The sequence below is a fragment of the Aquarana catesbeiana genome, linkage group LG03, assembly GCF_042186555.1.
Source record: "Aquarana catesbeiana isolate 2022-GZ linkage group LG03, ASM4218655v1, whole genome shotgun sequence".
Taxonomy (NCBI): domain Eukaryota; kingdom Metazoa; phylum Chordata; class Amphibia; order Anura; family Ranidae; genus Aquarana; species Aquarana catesbeiana.
In genome coordinates this window covers 300,288,257-300,312,962 of record NC_133326.1, presented here as the reverse complement: position 1 = coordinate 300,312,962, position 24,706 = coordinate 300,288,257, and the positions used below count along the sequence as shown (strand labels likewise).

Genomic DNA, 24,706 nt, shown 5'->3' with positions numbered 1-24,706 from the left:
CAAGTGTACCTGTTTTGAAGGCAAAAAGTGGTCACGCCAAATATTGATTTGATTTGGATCTCTTTTCTGTTCATTTATTTTTCATTTTGTAAGTTGATAAAAATAAGCACTTCATTTCTAAAAGCATTCTTAATTTAGATCATGTTTTCACACCTGCCTAAAACGTTTGCACAGTACTGTATATATTAATATCTACTATCAAATGAAAGCCTTGTCTGTCCTGAAATATTGAGATGTATACAATATGGGAACAAACTTAAGGGTTAAAAATTATTTATCACAAATCTGACAGCCACTAGTTCTCAAACGGTTAAACAAAAAAAAAATATATGAAAACACATGCTTATTTATGAAGCAGCACCGTGTTTGCTTTGCTTAACAATTTGGGTATTGAATTAGGTGAGAAGTATTTTAAGGCTCCGTTCTGCAAAGGTTCAATGGAAAACAATATAAATGTAACCAAAAAAAAATTATATTTTTTTTGTTTTTTTTAGAGGGGGGGGGGGGGCTTTGTTAGGTTTTTCTCAGAATGCAGAGCACCATAAGCTAGGTTAGTGATTAGGACTTTAGAATTATGTGTTGATAAATATTACAGAAATGTGATAAAGATAAGGCACTACTTGAATAATCTACTACTTCTTCAGTGCTTGAAATACACATCTGAAAGATTTTTGATAGGCCAGTGTAGTCCACCCTAGCATCTTATTTTGTAACCTTTGCTATGGGTAATTGAAGGCCTGGTAATTACAACCCTCCTATTTAATTATACTGTACATGGTAACATTATAATCTGAAGGCATAGAACATCACACTGCAATATGCTGTTTCATTGTCTTTAAATTAGACTTTGTCAGTCAGTGACATTGAAATTCTTTAGTGGTGCAGTATTAAATCCAGATGTCAAATGATACTTACTTTCGGTATAAATGTTGCTTGTATAAAAAGTACAGTGTAAACCCAGCATTAGTCTTAGTGCACCTGTACTTGCATTATTATGTGGGCACTGAAGCCATACTAATATTTTGAGAGGAATAGAGGAATAAATATCATTTTATTGTAACATATGGTTTAAAGCATTTATTTAAATAAGAAAAAACAGTTTTTTGAATGTTACTGTATGTTACTTTACATTAACATGACACTCCTTATGTATCTGCAGTACATCGCTAACACCGATTATGAGATTTCAACTGCAGTAAATGAATATACCAAATCGTTATTTTTTGGCCATGCAAAGGAAGCTATGACTGGAACGTATGAAGGATCAGCTGACATTTTTTCCACAGTCCAAACTATGCCCCCTGTGGCATTCTACAACAATGCAAATGGTGACACAGGTAATGTGTAGCTCATGTTTTCAAGTAGCTAAAAAAAACTCCTTGTAATAGCAAATTTTTTTGTAAAGTTGTCAATAACATTTGATTGCTCTTTTTTTGTTATTGCTTCCTAAAAATGTTTCACAGCATATGGCATTGCCACCCACAAAGGTTACACCATTTTGTCACACTGCTGACCTCCCGTATTCGAAAAAGTCACACCCTATAGCTCCCAGGCAAGCTGCATAGACAATCAGTTATTACAGTTGCCACAGCAGGTGTGACTGTAAGGGATTAGCGTATCACCTACTGCAGCATACAGGGCTTCAGCAGGGGAACATTTGACTAATGGCTCTTCAAGTGTCACTATTACAGTCAAGTAGGTCAAAGTGTTACAAGACCAGCGTGTGTGGAGTCAAACAGGTGCAGCTGACCTCTCTGACATGACAATACTGCTATGACCCAGCTACAGCCAATAAATGAGCTCGCCCTCCTTTGGAGAGATGGACTTTATGTGTATACAAACATTGTAGGCTTGACAGATATATGTTTAAAAAATATTGCAACAGTATTAGGTGAATGAAAAGTGACACTATAAATGCCTCTTTTTGTTAAAAGACCTTAAGCTGGTCAATGACTTAGCAATTTTAGAAGCTTTCTATCAGCTTTTACTCACATTTGCAACCAATAATTTTGGCCATTTCAGGTTCTGAGAACATTTTTGTTTAGGCTCCATGCACACTGGGCTTAACCTCCCTGGCGGTATGATTATTTCGGATTTTAGGTGCTGAAAGCGGTACAATTATTTTGCATGGAAATTTGGCATTTTATATTGTAGGTCTGTAATTCTTAACAATAACACACTTAAATCTGTCCAAACAAGACTCTAGTAGATATCCCGGGTATGATAAAGTTTGAAACACAAAAACATAAATTATAATATAATAAATAAAAATAAATAATTAAAAAAAAAAATAATAATAATAAAATAAATTTCCCCATGATTCACTATCGCTCAATTCTGCAAGTGTTCTAATTTACTATCGCTGTTTTCTAGCTGGTCTAAAGCCACTTTTGACGTAAAGGGACACTTTTTGGTTGCTATGGACAATCTCCAGTTTCCAGGCAGAAAGAACAGTATATATAACATAAAACTGCATGCAGGGCATAGGACAAAGCACTGGGGACAAAAGGGATGTGAAATAATTTCATACAGTACTGTAATCTGTAAGATTACAGTACTGTATGTGTTATGTTTTTACAATTTTTTGAATTTGCCGCCAGGCTCCACCCTCCTGCGTCGCGACGCTCGCAGGGAACGGAGCCTGGCACGGAGAGGCTTCGGAGGAGGACGGAGCCCGCAGACACAGCGGGGGACATCGCAGGATCCCAGGGACAAGGTAAGTAAAGCCACACCAGGATCCTGCGATGTAATCCCGAGTGTGGCTCGGGGTTACCGCTAATGGTCCTGAATTTTAACCCCGAGCCACACTCGGTAAAACCGCCAGGGAGGCTACAAAAAAGTCTGTTCTCTTGGCAGTAAAAAACACTCATATAGAGCATTTTTTGTACAAAGTTTAGACGAGTTTAGGAAAGTTTTACGTTTTTTTCTGCCAGTAAGCTCCAATCAGAAATGTGAACCTCTAAACGTTGAGATCAAAATGTGCTTGTAATCGTCCTAATGTGCATGGACACATAGGATAACATTTGTGGCTTGTACAGGCAGAACACAAAACTCCTGTAGAAGCAACGTTTCTTAAGCCACTGTAAAGGTACCAGTTAAGCAGCACATCTTGATCAATTTCCACAGAAAATGTAATAATTTGGTCCATTCATGTTCATTTCATTCATTTTGGATTTTCCCAGCTGACCATTTTAATTCCCATGTGACAAGGCTGGTGCCAGGTGTACATAAATAAATGGGTATATAATACAAGAAAGCTGAGACTTACAGATGTAGCTCATCAAATCTGTTTGGTGTTTGTATGTTGAGCTCCATTTTTAACCTTCCATATCTTCCATACTTTCTGTTTTTTCCAAATATTCTGGCTTTTTGCAGAAACCCTTTCCCCTATACAGGCATACCCCACTTTTAAGTACACAATGGGGTTTATTTACTAAAGCTGGAAAGTGCAAAATCAGGCTCACTTCTGCACAGAAACCAATGAACTTCCAGGTTTTATTACCAAAGCTTAATTGAACAAGCTGGGGTTCGAAGCGCATTGGTTTATATGCAGAAGTGAGCCTGATTTTGCACTTTCCAGCTTTAGTAAATAAACCCCATTGTGTACTTAAAAGTGGGGTATGCCTGTATACTGTGTCACATACCATGCTGCACTTAATTTAGGAAGTCCTAACATTTATCTTGTTAAATACATTTTTAATGTAATTTTTAACATTTTACTGGTGTGATAGTCAATGTTTTCATTTTTGGCTTTAAAGAGACCCTGCCACCAGACCATTTATTTCAATAAAAATCTTCCCATAAAATGATATGTGCATTTAACATATTTTATGCATGTTATTTGCCTGTAAAAGCCTTCTTTGTGTAGAAAGCCAAAACATCCTTGAGACTAATTTGGGCACTATTATCTTTGATGTGATGTCAGCAGCCCCAGGAGACACTGAGCTGTCACTTAAATGATGCTCTATAGTGTTAAGCCTCGTACACACGATTGGATTGTTGGCCAACAAAACTGTGGAATGTTGTCCGAAGGGAGTTGGCCCAAACTTGTCTTGCATACACACGGCCACACAATTGTTGGCCAACAATTACGAACGTAGTGACATACTACGTTGTTTTTCAGCTCTTTAGCACCACCCTTTGGGCTCCTTCTGCTAATTTTGTGTTAGTAGAAGTTTGGTGAGTGTTGATTCGCACTTTTCATTTTGCGCTTTTCATTTCACACTTTTCAGTTTGTTTTTGAATGGCCATTCGTCAACCAGCCATGTTGCGGAATTGGAGGAGAGAACGTTTTATATACTATTGACGTTGGAGATATTGCTTTGACATTATTTTTTTGGTTGAATAATGATTAGATTTGGTGTATTTTCTATATTTTTGGATGCATAGAATGCACTTTTTGGCAGTTTTATTGGCAGATAGCATGTCTAATTTTATTTGTTTTCTTTTTTTAATGCACAATAAAAAAAATGTGTAGAATAATACTTGGCTATGTGTTTTACTTCAAATGACAGTTTGGGAGTAGGGAGTTACATTTTACAAAATATAATTTGTAAAATACATTTTAAAAAATACAATGTAAAAGTAACAAGGGATACCAACATAGTTGTATCTTTGATCTTAAAAACCACAGGATAATGGTGTTGTGGTAACTTGCCCGAATAAAAAAAAGCATAATAATATTATTCTTGATATCACTAGAAAAAAAAAGCCTTTGAATATAACAATAATTCCATCAATATCACCAGCAAAGAAGCTTCATTATTATCCCATTAAAGAAGAAGAGAATATGCGCTGCATTTCGAGATTTCATAATTTGCCACGTCACGAATTCCCCATTACAAACGTTAGTTTACAAGACCGACCACTTCCAGCTCGTCCTTGCTTCTGAGCATACGTGTTTGTACTTTGGACTTTTGTCTGATGGACTTGTGTACACACGCTCGGAAAATCCGACAACACACATTTTTCTACTGAAGATTTGAAAACATGCTAGCCAACATTTGTTGGTGGAAAGCCCGACAACAATTGTCCGATGGGGCATACACATGGTCGAATTTACCGCCAACAGCCTGTCATTGAACATTTCCCGTCAGAAAGTCCGATCGTGTGTACGAGGCTTTACTCTACTGCTTCCCAGCAGCTTCATAGAAGGTTACGTAGGGAACAAATGAGAGGGATGGAGGAGCTGGGCCAGTACAGAAAGTAATCAGACCCTCCCAGAAGAGGAGAGGGTTATGACATGCAAGGAAGAAGAGAGCTGTACTAGGAAATTGACTCTTCTTGGAGTCTAGCAAGTTCAAAGGCACACTGCAAGTGAATAAAAAAAAAATATGGAAAGGAGAACACTACTACTTTACATTTAAAGTTCTTGACTTTTCTGTGTTTTTACCTGCATTTTTTTAAGTTGATGACAGAGTCCCTTTTTTTAAAGATTTGTAAATTTCCATGTAGTTGCAGCATGCCTCAATGTCATTGTTAGGTGCTTGGTGCAGTTTGATATCATTCATTCACGGCACCCAAAACACTTCCACAATGCATGCCTATTGGAACACACTACATTGTGCTTTAAAAGACAGAAAAGTGCAGGGCAATGTAGTGTGAATGGGCCCTTAGTAAATTGGCTCCAGTTTCTGTGCAGCATTGCTAAGCAGGAAGGACAGGCTACTTATGTAATGGTTGTACATACTTATAAACTATATAATAATAGCACATATATTAATGGTAATATACAAAGATATCATTATTTACTTTAAGTTTATCACAATCACATATCTATGAAAATACTTTTGATAGGTAATAATTATTACACCTACCTGGACAGAGACAATTGGAGGCATTACTTGATATTTGTTGCATGGTGGTTGTGTCTATCAGATGACTGTATGAACACATTTCTTCATGTTTGGCCAAGTTTACAAATGGAAGATGAAAGATGAAAGAAGCAAAACAATTATATTACTAAAAACTCTACAATGGCACACCTTAACGTATACATACCTCTCAACTTTCTGAAATGCCAAAGAGAAAGGAAAAGAAGCCTTTTCGCACACATTATGTAGGCAAAGAACATATCCCTACTCTGGTTACATGGACCACAGAGATCTAATATGCAGAAAATGATTAACTAAATCACACACCTCAACTTTGCCTTTATATTGATTTTATTAAATAACAAATGCAGTAATATGATAAAAAGTTTTAAAAAGTTGGATAAAAAACTTTTGGTACTAACCACTTGCCTACCAGCTCACGCAGATATACTGCGGCAGGTCGGCTCTCCTGCATGAACCGACTCACCTGTACGTCGGTCCGTGCAAGGAGGATAGCGGGCGTGCGCATGGCTGGCGGGACCCATGGACACAATGTCCGTTGACCCGCGATCGCGGTCAGAAGAGGCAGAACAGGGAAATGTAAACAAGGTGATTCCCCAATATACACCTATTGCGATTTTTTTTTTTTACCAATATTTTGTGCTATTGTTTATAGCTCAAAAAATAAAAAACGCAGAGGTGATCAAATACTACCAAAAGAAAGCTCTATTCGTGGGTAAAAAAAGGACATCAATTTTGTTTGGGTACAGCATTTCAGGACCGCACAATTGTCAGTTAAAGCGACACAGTGCCGTATCGCAAAAAATGGCCCGGTCATTAAGGGGGCAAATCCTTCTGTGGCTGAAGTGGTTAAAATAGTACCTTTTCTATAGAGGTGTACACATCAGACCAAAAGGAGGGACAACTAAGGCTGCACAGGGGACAGAAGAATTTGGTCTGAAATGAGGGACAGTCCCTCCAAATGAGAGAGTTGGGAGCTATGCTTATATAGTTAAAAGCTTTATGTTTTTAATGCGGTTCTCCGGTCAATTTAAAAAAAAAATAAGTCAGCAGCTACAAATATTGTAGCTGCTAAATTTTAATAATAAGACACTTACCTGTCCAGGGATCTAGCACTGTACTCAACTGGGCAGGTTCTTCACCAGTCATTGGGTCCCCAATGCCCCCATGTTGAGTGTAGGAAGTTGGCTGTGACTCCTTGCAGCTTCACAGCCAGCTCCTCATTGCGCATGTGCGAACAGCACTGTGCATTGTGAATAGACCCGCAGCTTCTTGGGACTTGTGACATGTCCCAGAAGGTTGCGGGAAGGGAGGGATGGGGACAAACTTCCAGTGTAATCGCCTAGGCGATTCCAGTGGAAGTGGGGAGTGGGTACCTGTCAAAACTAGGTACCCGCTCACCCCCAAAAAAGAAATTATGTTCCAAAAGTAGGGGAGAAAGAGGAGGAAGAGCAAATCTTTTTCAGTAAGGTTACGCTTTAAACCCTTGAACCCAGAAGAAAGCAGCCTTGTACATATCCTGATTATCTTGTGATGCTACTATAATTATAATTCTATGTTGCTAATTACACTGAGCAAAATTATAAACGCAACACTTTTGTGTTTGCCCCTATTCATCATGAGCTGAACTTAAAGATCTACAACTTTTTCTATGTACACAAAAGGCCTATTTCTCTCAAATATTGTTCACAAATCTGTCTAAATCTGTGTTAGTGAGCACTTCTCCTTTGCCGACATAATCCATCCACCTCACAGGTGTGGCATATCAAGATGCTGATTAGACAGCATGATTATTGCAAAGGTGTGCCTTAGGCTGGCCACAATAAAAGACCACTCTAAAATGTGCAGTTTTACAGGGGTCGGGGGGTCCGAAAAACAGTCAGTATCTTGTGTGGCAACCATTTGCCTCACGCAGTGCAGCACATCTCCTTTGCATAGAGTTGATCAGGTTGTTGATTGTGGCCTGTGGAAAGTTGGTCCATCCCTCTTCATTGGCTGTGTGAAGTTGCTGGATATTTGCAGGAACTGAAAAACGCTGTCCTATATGCCTACCCAGAGCATCCCAAACATGTTTATTGGGGGACATGTACTGTGAGTATACTGGCCATGCAAGAACTGGGATGTTTTTCAGCTTTCAGGAATTGTGTGCAGATCCTTGCAACATGGGGCTGTGCATTATCATGCTGCAACATGAAGTGATTGTCGTGGATGAATGGCACAACAATGGGCCTCAGGATCTCGTCACGGTATCTCTGTGCATTCAAAATGCCATCAATAAAATGCACCTGTGTTCATTGTCCATAGCATATGACTGCCCATACCATAACCCCACCGCCACCATGGGCCACTCGATCCAGAATGTTTACATCAGCAAACCGCTCACCCACACGACGCCATACACACTGTCTGCCATCTGCCCTGTACAGTGAAAACCGGGATTCATCCGTGAAGAGAACACCTCTCCAAAATGACAGACGCCATTGAATGTGAGCATTTTCCCACTCAAGTCGGTTACGAGACCCCGATGAGGACGACAAGCATGCAGATGAGCTTCCCTGAAATGGTTTCTGACAGTTTGTGCAGAAATTCTTTGGTTATGCAAACCGATTGTTGCAGCAGCTGTCTGGGTGGCTGGTCTCAGAAGATCTTGGAGGTGAAGATGCTGGATGTGGAGGTCTTGGGCTGGTGTGGTTACACGTGGTCTGCGGTTGTGAGGCCGGCTGGATGTACTGTCAAATTCTCTGAAACACCTTTGGAGACGGCTTATGGTAGAGAAATGAACATTCAATGCAAGGGAAACAGCTCTGGTGGACATTCCTGCAGTCAGCATGCCAACTGCACGCTCCCTCAAAACTTGCAACATCCGTGGCATTGTGCTGTGTGATAAAACTGCACATTTTAGAGTGGCCTTTTATTGTGGCCAGCATAAGGCACACCTGTGCAATAATCATGCTGTCTAATCAGCATCTGGATATGGATATGCCACACCTGTGAGGTTTATGGATTATCTCAGCAAAGGAGAAATGCTCGCTAACATAGATTTAGACAGATTTGTGAACAATATTTGAGAGAAATAGGCCTTTTGTGTACATAGAAAAAGTCTTAGATCTTTAAGTTCAGCTTTTGGTAAATAGGGGCAAACACAAAAGTGTTGCGGTTATAATTTTGCTCAGTGTATATCATTTGCTAGTTTTATTCTCTTTGTTTTTCATTAAAATAAGTTTTATTTCAGAAGTTTTATAATGAGTTATAATTTAGCAGTTAATAGATGAATTATTTTCCACTAAATTATAAGTAGTTAAAATATCCATGGGGTCAGGAGTTTTCTAAGCAGTTAAGTACACAATTGTAGCATAACACTAAACATTTAATAGAGAGCGTAGTACCAGAACAGCAGAGAAATGTGTTTGAGCTATTAGTGGCAGTGTGAGCATGTGTGAGGCTTTATTTACTCACCTGCTGACACTGAGCCCAAACAGAAATCACATCGATCACTGAGAATCATATTGTAGAGCACCCATCAATGAACACATTTTAAATTACATTTCTGAGAACACAAGTATTCTGCTATGACACTTGTTTACATTTTTTATAAAAAATTTCGCATTTTGTTGAAAAGCCATGACTGTCTAAAATTGGCATTACTGGTCTCATTGTGGCATATTTAAGGTGTAAGTTCAACCCAAACTTATTTTGAATTTTGGATACAGTAAGGCTTAATGTACATGGGAGGTTTTTACAACCTCTCCTGAACGATTTAACTTGACAGATAGTAACCCACATTTAAAACGTCCGTTTTGCCGCGTTTACATGCCGTGTTTAGCCACGTTTGCGTTTAGAAGTGTTTGAAAAAAAAAAATTTTTTAATTTTTTTTTTCAAAATAGCCAAAAATTAAAAACGCTTGTAAATGAAACACGGCTAAACGCGAGTTACCGCATTTAGCTGCGTTTGGCATCTGAAATGTTGGAAACTTCGGCGTCTGAACTCATTTTTTTTCCTTCAAAGAAAAGCCTATAAACGCAACTGCCTAAAAACGACATTAAACAAGCCTGTGTACATGTACACATAAGATAACACTGGATGAGTTCAGGGGCAGTTGAAAAAAGCATCCAACTGCCTCTGAACGTCCGTTTACCAGCAGCAGTGTACATGGGGCCTAAGAAAGGATTACATCCAATAAGGAAAGATTGCATCCAGTAAGGAAGGAATACATCTGTTGTCAGGTTTTCACTGTTATCTGGGTCTCTGTTAGAGAGTTTTCCCATCACTTATTGTTATGGTGACAACGGTTTTACCTCTCCAATACACCCATTTAGAATTAAAAAGTTGATGGGGAAATTAGCCTTCCCCTATATATATTTTGTGTTTGTGTTGCAAAATGTAGATTTTTAATTAATATACTGAAGCCATTATCAGTGCAACTGCATGTGAGCAGAGACCTCTCCAACTGATAGCAGTAAAAACCCAACCTAAGTCCAATTATTTCTCCAATATATCTAGAGATATGTGAGGGGATACATCTCTCTCTAACTGATCCCTGGATAGCAGTAAAAATCCAACCAATGTTTTAGTGCTTCCCTTCATCCAAGATGTAAAAAATGTTTTGGCTTAACATACACTTTAATAAGTCAATAAAAAGCATTGATAGTTAACCATTTTCTACACTGACCTGTTAAAATCTGGACATTGCTTTGTACAAACTTAGTAAATACTAGTATATACTTCTCAGTAAGGCAGTTATCATAAATTACATAAACAATTTGAGGTAGAAAACACGTCATTGATAATATCAAAGGGTTGGTAAAACTAACCTGCATCAGCTAGTTGCACAGGGGAGTCATTAAAAATGTTCACTTTGAAATCATAAGACCGGAATCAGAATGTTACTATATCATTGCAAGTTCTTAACAACTTGTACACGAATTAATGATTTATTTACAGTACATATGTATTACTGTATTGTATAAAAATTGTTTATTTTTTTTTCAAGCATATGTTCTATATTATAACATACTGTCTTTTCTGTTACTAGCTACTGAGAATGTGCAATATGGAATCAACATTGAGGTTGAACAGCTGTCCTACACTGTTGAGAGGCTTGCACCTTTTACTGACTATACAATTAGTGTGTCTGCTTTTACAACCGTTGGAGAAGGACCACCAACAGATATAGTCATAAAGACAAGTGAGCAAGGTAGTATTTTGTCTCCAAGGGTTTGTAAAAAAATGTTTAATTTCTATTTGCCAAATATTACTTTAACATTGTAAATTTTCTCCCTTAGTTCCAAGTTCGGTAAATAACATAAGTTATTATAACATAAGTTCAACATCAGTTATGGTATACTGGGATCCACCTCTGGAGCCCAATGGGATGATAACCCACTATACAGTCTATGCAATGGATCTATATACAAGAGAGGCCTTTCACGTTATAACCAGCAACACAAGCATCCTCATACAAGGTATCACTTTTTTATAAAATTGTTTCACTCTGTTTTTTTATTTCACAAATTATTCAGCACTTACAGAAATCATTTAAGGCATATGGACCAATTCATTTAAGTGCATGTATACTGATGACTGTACAGAAAAAGGATAGAATTAGAGAAAGAAAAAAAAAGCAATAAAATATCACCTTCCGTGTCAGCTATAACAATATAATTGTGTTTGCCATCCAAATTTTTGGCGTCGCTCATTTTTCTTTGTGATAAAATGGCATTATCAGCACCTTGGTATTTTTTTAATTCTAATTATATTCTCTTTCTTTTAAGACCATGTTTAGATTTTACATTTACTTTGTTACTTAAGCAGCAGTTCCTTTTTCAGCAGGAACCGGCCAAGATTCAAACCATGGATGGGCAGGCTGAATGTTTGATTGATCGATCATCTTGGGTACAACCAGCCTGTCGGATTTTACATGTGATTATTGCTAGCGGATGTTAAAGCCCCTAGCAATAATCACTGGGCTCTCCCCCCACCGGGAGAATACAGTGACCCTGCAGGAGGGATTCGCCCATCAACACTGACCGTGTTGCTTGCAGGATAGAAAATCGCTCCATGTATGGCCAGGTTCAGGCTTAGAAGAAGAGTTAGGTCTAGGGATACTGGATCTTTTGGCTTAGGGGATGGATTTAGTTAATTGATATGTTCCTCCTATATTAAGGTTAATGGTTAATTTATGGGTTAAGGGTTCACTACAGGTTTAGAGTTTGGTTCAGGATAGATACTATAGTAAATAAAAATGACCTTTTGGGTTTATGTGTTTTTTCAGGTGAAAAATGTTACTTTTTCTGGTAGATTTCAGATTTTTTGTGCATGAATTTTGCTGCTACTAGCACTACTCCCACCAAAACATAGCATATTGATCTTTAACTGATGAAAAATGTGAGCAGTATGCTGTGTTGTTAGGAATGTTTTTATTTTTTGGCATATATAGCTAAAGATATTTTGGTATATCTCTTGTTTTAGCCAGTAAACAGTGTGAATTTGGCTTCACACTTTCTAAAGCAAAGGGGCTAGGAGGTTTCTAGCAGAGCTGGACCAATGGATGACCATACAAGGTGCCTGCCTTGGTTCATGATCAGGAGACTCATGAGGAACCCTTCAGCAGCAGCCTTATGGCAATAGTTCTTAGGCTCGATTCACACAGGGGCAACACGACTTTAACGCGACTTTGCACGGCGACTTCAACGCGGCTTCAACGCGACTTCGGCGCGACTTTAGCGCGACTTTAGCAAATTACAACGCGACTTCAAGTCGCCTCCAGGACAGGCGACTTCGGCTGTGGCCAATCACAGGACAATCAGCTCTCTGGGAGGGAGGGGTTTTCCCTGCAAAGTCGCTTGACTTTGAGAGAGAGATCCGACTTGGAGGCGACTTCCATTGATTTCTATGGTACAGGTCGCCTACCAAGTCGGATCCAAGTAGTACAGGGAGTACGCTCTGAAGTCGGAGCGACTTCAGTAGTGTCTATTCAGACGCTCCCATTCACTTAAATGTGAATCTCTTTCTGGGGCGACTTGGGGCGACTTGAGGGCGTACAAGTCGGATCCCAAGTCGTCCCAGTGTGAACCGACCCTTACAGTGCTGCCTTGTTCTTAAAAATTTGTTGGAGCATGGCACCTACTGGTCTTCATTGTGCTAATGATAAGGAAGTGGTGACTATGGTGTTGTTGCAGCAGTGGCGGAGTTACAATAGCTTTTGCCTCAGGATCTCTGGGAGTGAATCACTATGTTGGCACTTGTAGTTCCACACTAGGGTGACAGTTTTGGCTTGTTTGGCTCTGTGTTAGGTATATAGCTGGCTTACAATATGGTTACTATGCCAAAATGTGTTTGTTTCTGTTTTACAGGCAACTGCTCAGAGTAATTGTGAACAGCTGAAAGTGTTTACAGACGTAGAGCCAGAATAACACTGAACTGGCCTCAGGGATAGTATAGTCTATTTTTGTCAATGGTAATACTTTGTAATGGCATTATCAGTTAACGTGTAACTATTGTGTGTGGCAGGAATAAAACTTGGTCAGATTTAACAAGGTTTAGGTTGAAGAAAAGATGATGTAAGCAGCATTTGTGCAAGCCTGAGGGATTTTACCAGCAACCTCTGCTGCTTGCGCCATGGCTTAGTTAATTAAGCTTTTTACTGCAGCCTTTGGCAGTCTCTTGTAGAATGTCCTTAGTCTTTGGCAGTCTCCTGTAGCATTTCTGCAGCCTCTGACAAAATGTTGTAGCATGTTTTCAGTCTCTAACCATCTACTGTAACCTATCCACATCCTCTGAAAGGATTCTGTAGAATGTCCTTAGCCTCTGCCAGCCTCTTGTAGCATGTTTGCAGCCTATGACAGCCTCCTGTAGCATTTTCAGTTTCTGATAGCCTGCTGTAACATGTCTGAAGTCTCTGACAGTCTCCTGTAGCTTTTCTGCAGCCTTTAGCAACTGACTGTAGCATGTTTGAAGTCTCTAGAAGCCTTTTGTATCATTTTTGTAGCCTCTGACAACCTGCTGCAGCATGTTTTTAGCCTCTGACGTCTTGCCTTATTATATCTGCAGCTTCTGTCAGTGTTTTGTAATATGTGAGCAGTATCCTAAAACATAGCAGCAGTAAAAAGCGGTAGGATGTTTTGTTACTGAAATACTGAACAAAAATATGTGATCAAAATATGTTTTCCCCAAAATTGTCCATAGTTTACCATGCTCAATATGATAAAAGTGTATACCTATTTAGCCATACATTATAATGTTTTAATCAATTATAATACATTATTTCAGTTCGTTGTGACATGCTTAGCTAGGGCTTGTTTCATTTCCTTCCTCCTAACCATCCAGACCCATGTGATGGGAACCTGCCTGCATAACTTTATATTATCTCACCTGCAGCTGAGCTGGCTCTGCTGATTGGGTGGAGGTAATAGAATAGCACCCACTGGAGGGGAAGAGAAAGGGAATCGCTGGCTAGCAGCAATATGGTCAGATGCTGCTGACTGAGGGGATGTGGATGACAGGATAACAAGCTTGGAAAGGGGTTCATCTGGCTTCTTCCAGAGGTCTCAAGTGAGCCCATGCTAGCTAAACTTTACATTTATTGATTTCAGATTGTAGGAATACAATATATTATACGCGGAGTAAAGATTTATGTACAAGACCACTTTGTACACTATAAAGGACAGAAACAAGATAAGAAGCTATTTCACAATATTTTCATAAGATAGGCAGATCATTGTAATTTGTCTTTTTCTAGTAGAACATAACTAGAAGACAATTTATATCAGCTTGAAGATTGAAGATGGAGCCTACATTTTAACCACTTGCCGACCGCCGCACACACATATAGGTTGACAGAATGGCACAGGCAGGCAAATGGGCATACCCCTACGTCCCTTTAAATTTGCTGCCTATCTGGCGCGCCGTGGGATCATGCATGAGGGTCCCGCGAACTCGATGTTCGCCGGCGGCCCACGATTGTGGCGAGGAGAGGCAGAATGGGGAGATGCCTATGTAAACAAGGCATTTCCCTGTTCTACCTAGCAACATGACAGGGATCTACTGCTCTCTGTCATTGGGAGCAGCGATCTCTGTCATGTTGTAGTGATTTCATCCCCCCCACAGTTAGAATCACTCCCTAGGACACACTTAATCCCTTGATCACCCCCTAGTGTTTAACCTCTTCCCTGCCAGTGTAATTTATACAGTAATCGGTGGCTATTTGTAGCTCTGATTGCTGTATAAATGACAATGGTCCCAAAATAGTTTTCAAAAGTGTCCGATGTGTCCGCCATAATGTCGCAGTCCCAATAAAAATCGCATATCACCGCCATTACTATACATATCGGCCTAAACTGTATAAGAATTTTTTTTTTATATATTTTTTGGGAATATTTATTATGGCAAAAAGTAAAAAATATTGCTTTTTTTTTTCAAAATTGTTGCTCTTTTTTTGTTTATGACGCAAAAAATAGCAGTGCAGTACAGAATCGCAAAAAATGCTCTGGTCAGGAAGGGGGTGAATCCTTCCGGGGCTGAAGTGGTTAATGTACTTTGCACTGGATATATTGTAGAAAAACCAGATGTCAGCAGCATCAAAACTGCTAAAGTTTTTTTTTTTACAAAGAAATGGAAATGCAAAGGGCACGTATATAATTCTTTTATTCATGATTCTAAACATACTGATACAAGAAGGCTTGTATTATGCTCTAGTTTCCTTCTTGTTTTAGAAAGAAAAGAAAAATCAAAAATGGATTAAAAACTAAAGTAAAATATACCCACAGGGGCACAGGATTTTATGGCTAACATGACAACAGGGGGAAAATGTGAAAGTGTGGTATCTATTAGTGAAGGATCTTGTGAAATCACCAAGAAAGGACACAACATTAATGCACTCTTCCAAATAAAAACGTTTGTAAACAACAACAAAAAAAGTTATTTATGTATGTACTGTATAGGCTTACTTACTTATGTCAGCTACTTTATTTGTTAGGCTTAAGAAAGTACACAGATTACAAGATGCGTGTTGCAGCCTCAAATACAGCAGGTGAAAGTTCCCTTTCTGAAGAAAATGATATTTTTGTAAGAACTTTAGAAGATGGTAAGTATACATGTTCTGTTTAATCCTGGCAGGTTGTTTGTATGGGGCCTTGCATACATGTATTGGATTCCCAAAGCAGAAAGTCATCCTGATTGTGAATAGAAAAAAAAAAAGCAAAAGCATTAACAGAGCTCAATAGCTTAAGCTAAAATATCACAAGCATATACACCTGAGAGTGACTTACCCATGCTGTACAGAGAGAAAGAGGGCACAAAACCAAACGGCCTCTGCTGGGCTCTCTCTTTAGAACATTTATATTGTTCTGTGCATCCTGAATTGACAAGTTATTTGTAAAAGAGATATTTTTGTTTATTAATAGCATATTTTTAATTACATTTAATTATATTTTTAATACCATGAATATAAGTGGTGAGTTCCATCACAAAAATTAGTATAACCATTCAAAATGACACCAGAACAAGCAAACAAATCCCAACTCTGATCCCCGCCTGATTTAGTTAAGCTATTGCAAGCAGTGAGATTAGACAGCAATCATCCTCCCTCATCAGAAAATCTGTGCTTGCTTGTTCAAGCATATTTATACACATGTTTACACGCTCAGTGGTCTGTCACAGAGATACAGCTTAGTATGGGTGAACAACTAACAAATATGAAAAGAATAATTACTTTAGAATATTTTACACCACAAGACAGTTATCAAAAATATGAATGAATAGGAATGTGTTGAAAGTGAATGCACAGTATCAAATATAAATGTTGAAGTATAAACTTTCAGAAATAAATCATTCAATGTTCAGTACTTAACAAATATACTTTGTTTATATAATTAGGAGTAATGCTAGAAGGAATTATTACCCTTAAAATAATGAAACACTTTAAATTTATAGTTCATTGAACTGATTTAAATGCCTGCTGTCCAGTGTCCAATCCATTTAATTTCGTGAAGCCAGATTTTTTTAGATGATGTGCAGAATTAGAGGTGATATACTTAGCCCTCCAATGGTCCATGTGTCTTGCCCCCACCCCCCCTTTTTTGAGTGCTGTAGTCACAACCAGTGTTTTTGGTATTTGACACGTCAGGAGTTGTCAGATAGCTGTGTCCCCTACTATGTACCATTTTTCCGATACCTACATCATTACAGAACTCATATGAGCTGGAGGATGGAACCATGGTGCACACTAGTGGACTCAGGCATCCTGCACTTCTTAAAGTATAGGAGGAGAAATCCTATGATTGTGTTTCAAAAGATTTTTGATTACGTATTTATTAATTAATATGCACTATTTATCTCTATTTACAGTTCCAGGATCACCACCTCAGAATTTGGTTTCAACTGGTGTAAATGCATCTTCCATTAGTTTGGAGTGGTCCCCACCTTTAGAACCCAATGGAATTATTAAACTTTATGAAATCATCTACACAAATTCAACAGTTATACTCTCACAAAACACTTCTTCAACAAGCTGCACCTTGATTGATTTAAATCCATTCACCCTTTATAGAATTTCTGTTCGAGCTTACACTATGTTAGGACATGGAAACCAGTCCACACCAGTTCTTCCTGTAAAAACTTCAGAAACTGGTAAGTGTAAATACTTTTGCATTTTGTTGGTGCTAAGTACATATGATATTAAAATGTACTTAGATTAGCCAATGAGAGTTCCAATATTCCAGAACTGCAAACTCTTTATTTATCAGTAATGTATTGAAAGTTTCCTTTGGTGATTTTATCAGCAGGCTGTAGCAACTCACTTTATTTGTTTTACCTGCACAGCATAAATCTCCATATTCTTAAAGTGGGCGAGAACTCAAAAAGTGAAGGTAATGGGGAACATTAAAATAACAGTTCACTTCATGGTATGAGTGTTCCTAAATATGTCTGTGCCTACAGCTTCATAGCTGTAAATCTTATGTGTGATATCTAAGGCACTGCTGCCTTTGACTGCTAGCCTCAAGAGATTGTTTGTGAAATTTGATGATGTCACTACTGTGCGACCCACTGTTCTCCTGGCTGGAGGTTCTGACATTTCTACCAAAATGGCCACCTCTACAAAGGGAAACAGTGCAGAGCAAGGCATAGTAAGTTAACTGCAGGGAGACCATAGGCAATATTGGTGACCAAACTTTTGCCCACTGCCTGCCTTTTTACATAGCTTACATAGTACATTTCCTCTTTAACAAGCAATGAATGAGCTTCAAGCCAACCCCTTGCTAACCTCTGTAGCTGCAGGCACTGTTGTGCAATTTATCCTAAAACATCACATGAGAAGCATGTTAGTCCTGATATAGATATGGACTTAAAGTGGTTCTAAAGGCAGTTTTTTTTTTTTTTTAGAATTTTTTTTATACCTTATTGCATTCTATGCATTAAGGTAAAAAAAAACATAAGAAGCTTCCCCCCCAGACCCCCTCTTTTACTTACCTAAACCCGATCTTGATCCAGTGATGTCCATAAGAGTCAAGGCTTTCTCTGCTCTCTCCCTCCTTATTAGTTCAGACAGAGCAGAGCAGCGGGAGCCATTGGCTCCTGTTGCTGTCAATCACAGACAGTAAATATGGAGTCGGCGTGGGAGTAAGCATGCACGAATACCCCCATAGCAAGCGGCTTGCTAATGGTGCACTCAGCAAGGGGGAGGAACCAGGAGCACTGGCAGAGGACCCAAAAAGAGGAGGATCAGGGTAGCTCAATGAAAAACCATTCCACGGAGCAGGTAAGTATAACATGTTTGTTAATTTTAGAAAATAAATGTAATCCTTTGCAATCACTTTACGTGCATTCGCTTATTAAGAATATGTAAATACTTGAACATCCATATCTGGGGTTCATGTATGTTAAATCTGACCTGTTTATTTCATGTAATCCCTGAAAATAGCTAAAATTGTTATACCTAGAGCTATGGGTCTAGCTATAAATCTCGCTCTCTGTAACAGGTGAAATAATTATCTGTACAGATGGCCAAAGAGGCCTTGAAATTCTCACCATAAACAGGATTTATTAGGCAGTGCTACATAATACATATAGCAATAACACAATCACGGAGGTGTCATGTAATCATTGCCTTATGGAAGCTCTTTGGTGATAAATTATACACTGTCTGGATGCACATATGCAGATGCAGCAGGCATCATTCATGTAGAGGAAGCTTTTATTTTCAGAAAACTGTGCTTGTTGTGAACATATTTTTGTAGAAGCATTTTATTATCTTAGTAGCATTTGTTATGACAGCCATTGGAATTATTGCATAATCTATCTCTGTATTCTGCAACAGACACAATCGAACAAGAAATGAGGATTTGATTTGCTCCATAGAGTATAAAAGATACACTACAAACAGAATTTATTTGCAATATGATCCTTAAAGAGCCAGTCTATTCAAAGTGTTATTTAGGTTCTAGGTGAGGTTTGCTAGGCTGAGTCACCCATTGATTTTATTAAAGACCCCTGTGATGATATCATCTGCTATAGTTATTGGTTCTGTTTATGACCACCTTTGTGTGTTAGCACTTTTTGCATTCTTCATTGAATAATAATAGCAATAATAATAATTATCATTGAGACCAGAACCCCCTTTGTCTTTGCGTGGAGGTGTGCAGGCCTAGAAACTGAAGTGCAAAGATCTTTCCAACATCAATGAAAAGTAAAAATACCAGTTTTAGGTGGAATAATTGATAAATATATGGTTTTCTACAAAAACTTATAATAGTAATCCAACTGTGAGGAATTATTTGGGAGTGTGGGCCCCACCCCAGACTCACCCAAGGCCAAAAAAGGCAAGTGGACTATTGCGGTACATATGAAGTGAGTATAGCCATAAAGTACAAATCATTGGTAAAAAACACAATATTTATTTATACAAAAGTAGCAAATAGACAACAAAAAAAAATTCCTTATTTGGCATTTAACTGTTTATTTTTATTTATGCCTACAGATGTATTGTCCTGATGAAGCGGTAAATCCGCAAAACATGTTGAAATGTCACATGTCATCTGAGAACACAAAATCTTTTTAATATATATGTTTTTTGTTGTCTATTTGCTACTTTTGTATAAATAATTATTGTGTTTTTTACCAATGATTTGTACTTTATGGCTATACTCACTTCATATGTACGGCAATAGTCCACTTGCCTTTTTTACCCTTGGTGAGTCTGGGGTGGGGCCCACACTCCCAAAAATTTCCTCTCAATCTATTTGGATGATGGTACATGTATACTGACATATTTTAAAAATTGTTTTGGAAGGCCATACAATATTCTCTATCCAACTGTGGCAAGGGTAGCGTTATAAAGAATTCCATAAAACTTAATGATCTGAATGTCATCACAGGAGTCTGTAGGCACACAGTCTTTGACATCCAAAATATTTACATTTTTTTAGAGTCACCTCTTTTGCTCTAATCTTTATTAGTTCTAACGAGACGTAGAATATTATAACAATTTGTCTTTATAACAATTTCTCAGTATATGAGATGACTGTATTTTTATGTAGGATAAATGAGTGCACAGAGATCTTTGCCTCGGTCAATTATAGGGCAGGTCTGCTGTGCCTAATGGTAAATTCTACTATTTGAAAAAGTCTTCTTTAATCCCCTTTGGTTCTAATAGTCTGTTATTAATTTTCAGCTCCAAGTAGTCCACCATATGATTTGCTCTACAGAAATCTCTCTTCCACCAGAGTATTACTTACATGGCAACCTCCTGTTCATGCAAATGGAATTATATTGTTTTATAAAATCATCTACTGGAACTCCTCTCATACTCTTACAAGCAACAGTAGTGAGGCCTTAATTGTTTTGTCAGATCTTAAGAAATATTCCCAGTATCAGGTTATTGTATCTGGTTATACAATACATGGAGATGGAAACCAGTCAAGTGAAATGCTACACATCACCACCATGGAAGATGGTAAGCTCACATAATTTGTTTATACGACTTTACCTGTATAAGTGGATTGATTGATGTTGGTTAGTTGTTAATTTATCTATGTAGAAAATTATTTACATACATAAAAAGGTATACATATTGTAAAGTGCCAGCCAGCTCCTTCTTTATGTAAAGGAAATGGAACAGCAAAACATGGTGAATTATACATATATATAGATCTATATATAGATATATAGATCTAAATATAGATCTAGATCTATATATCTATCTATATATATAGATATATAGATATTTTAGCATTGCAGAAGAACCTAACAGGTTATCTTTGCAATTATGCTTACCAAAATTTTGACATCTGATATATTCAAAATTATGTTTAAGCTATGGTTCATTGAAATTTTAGACTTAAATGCTTGTGTAATGTTTACATTACAATTTTTCTGTTTCCTGTGTTCTTTCTTTTTCTAGTTCCTGATGATCCACCTCATAATCTGTCCTACCGAACTTTAAACTCCACCTCCATACAGCTATTTTACTCTCCACCTTCTTCCCCCAATGGTGTTATTAAATATTACTCAATCATGTGTCTTGATGCTGCAGGGAAAGCTCAGTATTTCAATAGTAGTGGATGTTCTATAATCCTTAGCAACCTGAAAAAGTTTTCTGAATTTAATGTCACTATTAAAGCCAGCACATCTGTGGGATCTGGATCAAGATCAAGTAGTCCACTCTTTGTAAGAACTGGGGAAGATGGTAATTTGTACACACCATTTTTTTCACCTTGAAAAGCATGCCCATATTTTTTATTAACACATTTTTGTTTCCTATACATTTGGCTACTAACATGCAGAGTGAAGAAAAAACTAATACATTAATAACTTATCATTTCTCCAGTTACAATTTTTCCTGTCCAAATTTTCACATCATACATATAGAGAAACATGCACACATTTAATTATTGCCTCATGGCACAGCTGACGGTTGGCATCATATGCGGTTGCTACAGACATAATTGCCCTTTGTGACACGCATATTTTACATTGAGCATGTTGGCCATGCAGAGTGCTACAGGTGATCTCCTAAAACATGCAGTAGAACAAAATATTTTAAATAGCTCTGTTTTTATGTATTTAATATAAAAACACACCACAGCAGCTGCAATGCATTTTAAATAGCTCTGTCTTTAGGCAGTAAATATAAAAACACTACATTTAAACAACAGCTGCTAAATCAATAAAATAACATATTTTACATGACAGCAAGGTGAGCTTCTCCAAATAACTTTTTCACCTTAATGACCCATTATCTTGGACAAGTTAAAAATAAAAAATATGTGTGATTATACAATGTCACTGGCATTTTCTGAAGGGTAATCAAAAGTCGGAATGGGTGTATATAACTGATGTCACATATAGTATACTGTATTTGTGATGCATACGATTGGTCCAGTCAACAAAGAAATGGGGGTCTTTTAGTGTTAGCCACAATGAGTCTTGGTAATGGGAATGGGGTTGATTTATTACATGGAGTAAACTTGTTAATGGGAATGGGGTTGATTTATTAAAGACCGTTCACTTTGCAAACTAAACATCAATAAGTAAGATAAAGCTGTGAATTCTGTGTGTTTTTTATATTCCTTGAATGTGATTGGACATTCTACGTGAACGCAGGTTCATCTCAAACATTCAATTTGTAAAATAAACATATGCTTTACATTTTCAACTGCTTCCTTTAGTAAATCAACCCTATTGCATCTAGTTAAAGATATTTTAGAAATTCAGGAGTTCACTAATTTGATAACATTGAAGCAATCACAGATAGAAAAACTGCCTACCATGTACTACAAATGAGCATCAAAATCAGTGTGCCTTGCAAAATAAGTTATAATTCCACATAGAAATTTTCAAATGTTTTTTAAATTAGTCAAAAAAAGTTGAATGTCATTTTTGGGGCTGTCAAATAATACATTTAATGTACACATAAATAAAAAGAAAAAGAGATCAACATGTTACCTGTCCCATCATCTAATTTATGACTGTAACATTACATGTGGAAATAGTTTGTGGAGTATAAAGTTGTGAACTGTGAAGAGATGTTTCTTACAGTAAAATTCATTTATGAGCTAACAAGGAAACTCTACAGTGGATGGGTATGATGAGTCGAGGAAAGGAAGTATAGAATTATACTAAGAACAGTATTTCTTATTTCAGTGTAATACATATTTGCACACAGGATACTGGAATAAAAACTTAATTGAATCATATTCTTGAGATAAAAAAAAGCAGAAGTGTATATATTAAATCAAAAGGGTAGAGTTGACTAACAGATATCTATTTACTTCCATTTTGTTTGAAAGTCCTGTAGAGTCCCTCACAGATTCATTTTATTCTTTTTAAAATAAGGGTTTCTAATTTGGTAAGCTTTACCTTCAAGAACTGTGTAACAGCTGGGATCTTGAAAAATCTAATAAAAGAACAAGAACAATTAAATCAAGTGATTATTGCATATGTTGGGTGTCATTGTCCAAGGGGCCAGTTCATACTTTAGAGGGACTTTAGAGGGTCTGCCAGATTGTGCCTAGTAGGAGTAGAAAATTTCCCAGAAACAGTGGTAGTAAACAATATCTCAGGCTTGGTGGTCAGTGAGAGTAAGTTAGAAGTTAGATAGAGCCTGTAGTAGTGGGCGGATCAGCGCCTCAAGTCAGTGGGATCAATAGTTTCCCAAGAGCCAGATAAAGGTAAGCAAAGGGCCACATATGGCCTGCGGGCCGCAGTTTGGAGACCACTGTCCTAGACCAATGTCATAATTGGGATGAGAGATGAGCTGAGCGTTCAGTCCAAGTGTAAGTTTAAAGCCTGGTACACACCACTGACAGCTCCGATTGGAGTTGCTGTACTAACGATCCAACATTAGTGCAGCGATCTCCACTGCTGTTCTTTTGTGTTCTGACAGGGGGGTGGCCTACCCGCCAGAACACTCTACTCAGCTCACTCAGCCATTGGTTGAGAGCGCTGATTGGGAGCCGGTTGGCTGCTGGTTTTCCAGCATGCTTGTCCGACAGAAGCCCTACAAATGATCAGCTTCTGTCAGACCGGCAGCCATACACAGGGGCCAAATGTCAGCCAGTTTTTATTTTATCTTGGATAATTGCCATTACTGTTTTTTGACATTCAGCTACCATTTGGATTTGGAACCCAAACTTTAGTAATGTTCAATGTTCACCAAACCCACCTTGAACTGAACTCAAGTTGGTTCAGCTCATCACCAATTGTGATCATACCTACCCATGGATATTGGTGGTATTTGGATTCACTGCTACCTTGGGCTTGCAATGAATTCTGCAGATTTAAGATTCTCCTTTTTTTCCAACCATAATCTACTGAATGGCCATTGCACCATGGCCAGCAGGCTTAAGGGCCCATGTCGACGTGCTTTTGTTTGCTTTAGTTGAGTCTATGGGAATACAAAACCTGCTCAAAGCATGTCAAATGCATGTCAGAAGGTGGTGAAAGGCAGGTCAAATGCAACTGTCAATCGATTATGAAATATCTCAGAATCATCTAAAACTCATGTCAAACTGATGCCAATGAAACAAGTCCAAAGCTTGTTGACATTAACCAAGGCCAAAAAGAGGGTTTTGGATAAGCAAGCCCTTCACTATAAACGGGAGGCCCAGAGAAGCTATATACAATCAGTGTATTGAAATTTTTGTACTGAGAGGATAGGGAACATTGACAGATTGCATATGGGAGATTGGGAACAGTTAGGAATCTATGCTTTAATTCAACCTGCTAGCTCTTTTTGCAAACACTCCCTTTGCTACTCTCTTTGTTTTGTTGTTAATGTTAGTAGGGCTATTTTTGTCTTTAATTTTTGTCTTAATGGCGATCACTTTTTGCACTTTTTGTTCTGTGTCCTCCCTTTTAAAGAAAAAAAAAATGGGCT

At 37.9% G+C, this 24,706-nt stretch overlaps 1 protein-coding gene across 2 annotated transcripts in view; it reads left to right on the top strand.

The window, feature by feature from the left end:
- The window catches only part of PTPRQ (protein tyrosine phosphatase receptor type Q), a 450,263-nt gene that overhangs the window by 162,565 nt on the left and 262,992 nt on the right, over window positions 1-24,706 (top strand). For both annotated transcript variants that reach the window (XM_073620248.1, XM_073620247.1), the window contains exons 9-14: window positions 1,160-1,337; window positions 10,868-11,029; window positions 11,118-11,297; window positions 15,809-15,916; window positions 17,179-17,460; window positions 20,501-20,782. In XM_073620248.1, the coding sequence (XP_073476349.1) occupies window positions 1,160-1,337; window positions 10,868-11,029; window positions 11,118-11,297; window positions 15,809-15,916; window positions 17,179-17,460; window positions 20,501-20,782 (1,192 nt within the window). The remainder of the gene's footprint in view (window positions 1-1,159; window positions 1,338-10,867; window positions 11,030-11,117; window positions 11,298-15,808; window positions 15,917-17,178; window positions 17,461-20,500; window positions 20,783-24,706) is intronic.